The 1817-nt window shown below is 41.9% G+C and overlaps 1 protein-coding gene across 1 annotated transcript; it reads left to right on the top strand.

Annotated features, from left to right (window-relative positions):
- Positions 1 to 787: 787 nt before the first annotated feature.
- On the top strand, positions 788 to 1330 carry LOC123447399 (the record flags this gene model as incomplete). Its single annotated transcript, XM_045123995.1, has 1 exon — positions 788 to 1330. A coding segment is annotated over one exon (543 nt), but the record flags the coding sequence as incomplete, so codon positions are not given.
- Positions 1331 to 1817: the final 487 nt, after the last annotated feature.

The raw sequence follows: 1817 nt of genomic DNA, 5'->3' as shown, positions 1-1817 counted from the left end.
ATCTAAACCTCAAAAGCGCATGAGAACCTCTGCTTCCCTCTGTGAAGGGCCTATCTTGTACATTCACTTTTTATCTTTAAAAGAGTCATGGTGATCGACACCAATTCCTTATTTCGCCATAATCTTGGCAAGCGTCATGTGCTATGGAAAGATCTATATTCATATATCAACTTGGAAGTAAGTGATCATGAATTATTATTGTTGACAGTACCCTTGAGGTAAATAGTTGGAAGGCGAATCTATAAGCCCCTATCTTTCTGTGTGTCCAACTGAAACTTTGATGTCATGAGTACCACATGAGTTTTAGCAATTGTAGAAGACTAAAAGATGATTGAGTATGTGGATTTGCTCTACAAGCTGTTATTTGACTCTTTCCGATGTTATAATAAATTGCAATTGCTTCAATGACTAAGGACTTTTGGTTGTTAATTCTCAATAAGGTTCTTGATGCATAATTTACATTGTGAAGGAATTGTCACTTTAGCATAAGAGATTATATGACGATATTTTTGTTCTAAATATGATCATGATGCATGCATGTCGGTATTTTATTTTATCGACACCTCTATCTCTAAACATGTGGGCATATTTATTGATCTCGGCTTCTGCTTGAGGACAAGCGAGGTCTACGCTTGGGGGAGTTGATATATCCATTTTGCATCATGCTTTTATATTGATATTTATCGCATTATGGGATGTTATTACACATTATGGTACAATACATATGCCTTTTCTCTCTTATTTTATAAGGTTTACATGGAGAGGGAGAATGACGGCAGTTGGAATTCTCGGCTGGAAAAGGAGCAACTTTGAGATACCTATTCTGCACAACTTCGAAAGCCATGAAAATCAGCGAGGAATTAGTTTGCAATATATAAAAAATGCTGGGTGGAAGAAATACTGGAGGGGAGCCACCAGGAGGTCACGAGCCTGCCAGGCTCGCCCCACCCCCGTGGGCGCGCCTGGGGGCTCGTGGGCCCCCTGTTACCCCTCCGGCTCCCATCTTCTACTATATGGAGCGTTTCGCCCCAGAAAATATCGAGAGAGAGCTTTTGGGAAGAAACGCCACCACCACGAGGCGGAACTTGAGCAGAACCAATCTAGAGCTTCGGCAGGGCCGTCCTGCCGAGGAAACTTCCCTCCCGGAGGGGGAAATCGCCGCCATCATCATCAACAACACTCCTCTCATAGGAGGGGACTCATCTCCATCAACATATTCATCAGCACCATCTCATCTCCAAACCATAGTTCATTTCTTGTACACAGTCTCCGTCTCACGACTCCGATTGGTACTTGTAAGGTTGCCAGTAGTGTTAATTACTCCTTGTAGTTGATGCTAGTTGGATTACTTGGTGGAAGATCATATGTTCAGATCCTTAATACTATTCAATACCTCTCTGATCATGAACATAATTATGCTTTCTGAGTAGTTATATTTGTTCCTGAGGACATGGGATAAGTCTTCCTATAAGTAGTCATGTGAATTTGGTATTCGTTCGATATTTTGATGCGTTGTATGTTGTCTTTCCTGTAGTGGTGTTATGTGAACATCGACTACATGACACTTCACCATTATTTGGGCCTAGAGGAAGGCATTGGGAAGTAATAAGTAGATGGTGGGTTGCTAGAGTGAAAGAAGCTTAAACTCTAGTTTATGCGTTGCTTCGCAAGGGGCTGATTTGGATCGACCAGTTTAATGCTATGGTTAGACTTTGTCTTAATTCTTCTTTCGTAGTTACGGATGCTTGTGAGAGGGGTTAATCATAAGTGGGATGTTTGTCCAAGTAAGGACAGCACCCAAGCACCGGTCCACCCAC

This window comes from Hordeum vulgare, chromosome 4H (assembly GCF_904849725.1).
Source record: "Hordeum vulgare subsp. vulgare chromosome 4H, MorexV3_pseudomolecules_assembly, whole genome shotgun sequence".
NCBI lineage: Eukaryota > Viridiplantae > Streptophyta > Magnoliopsida > Poales > Poaceae > Hordeum > Hordeum vulgare.
This window is presented reverse-complemented; position numbering and strand designations above follow the sequence as displayed.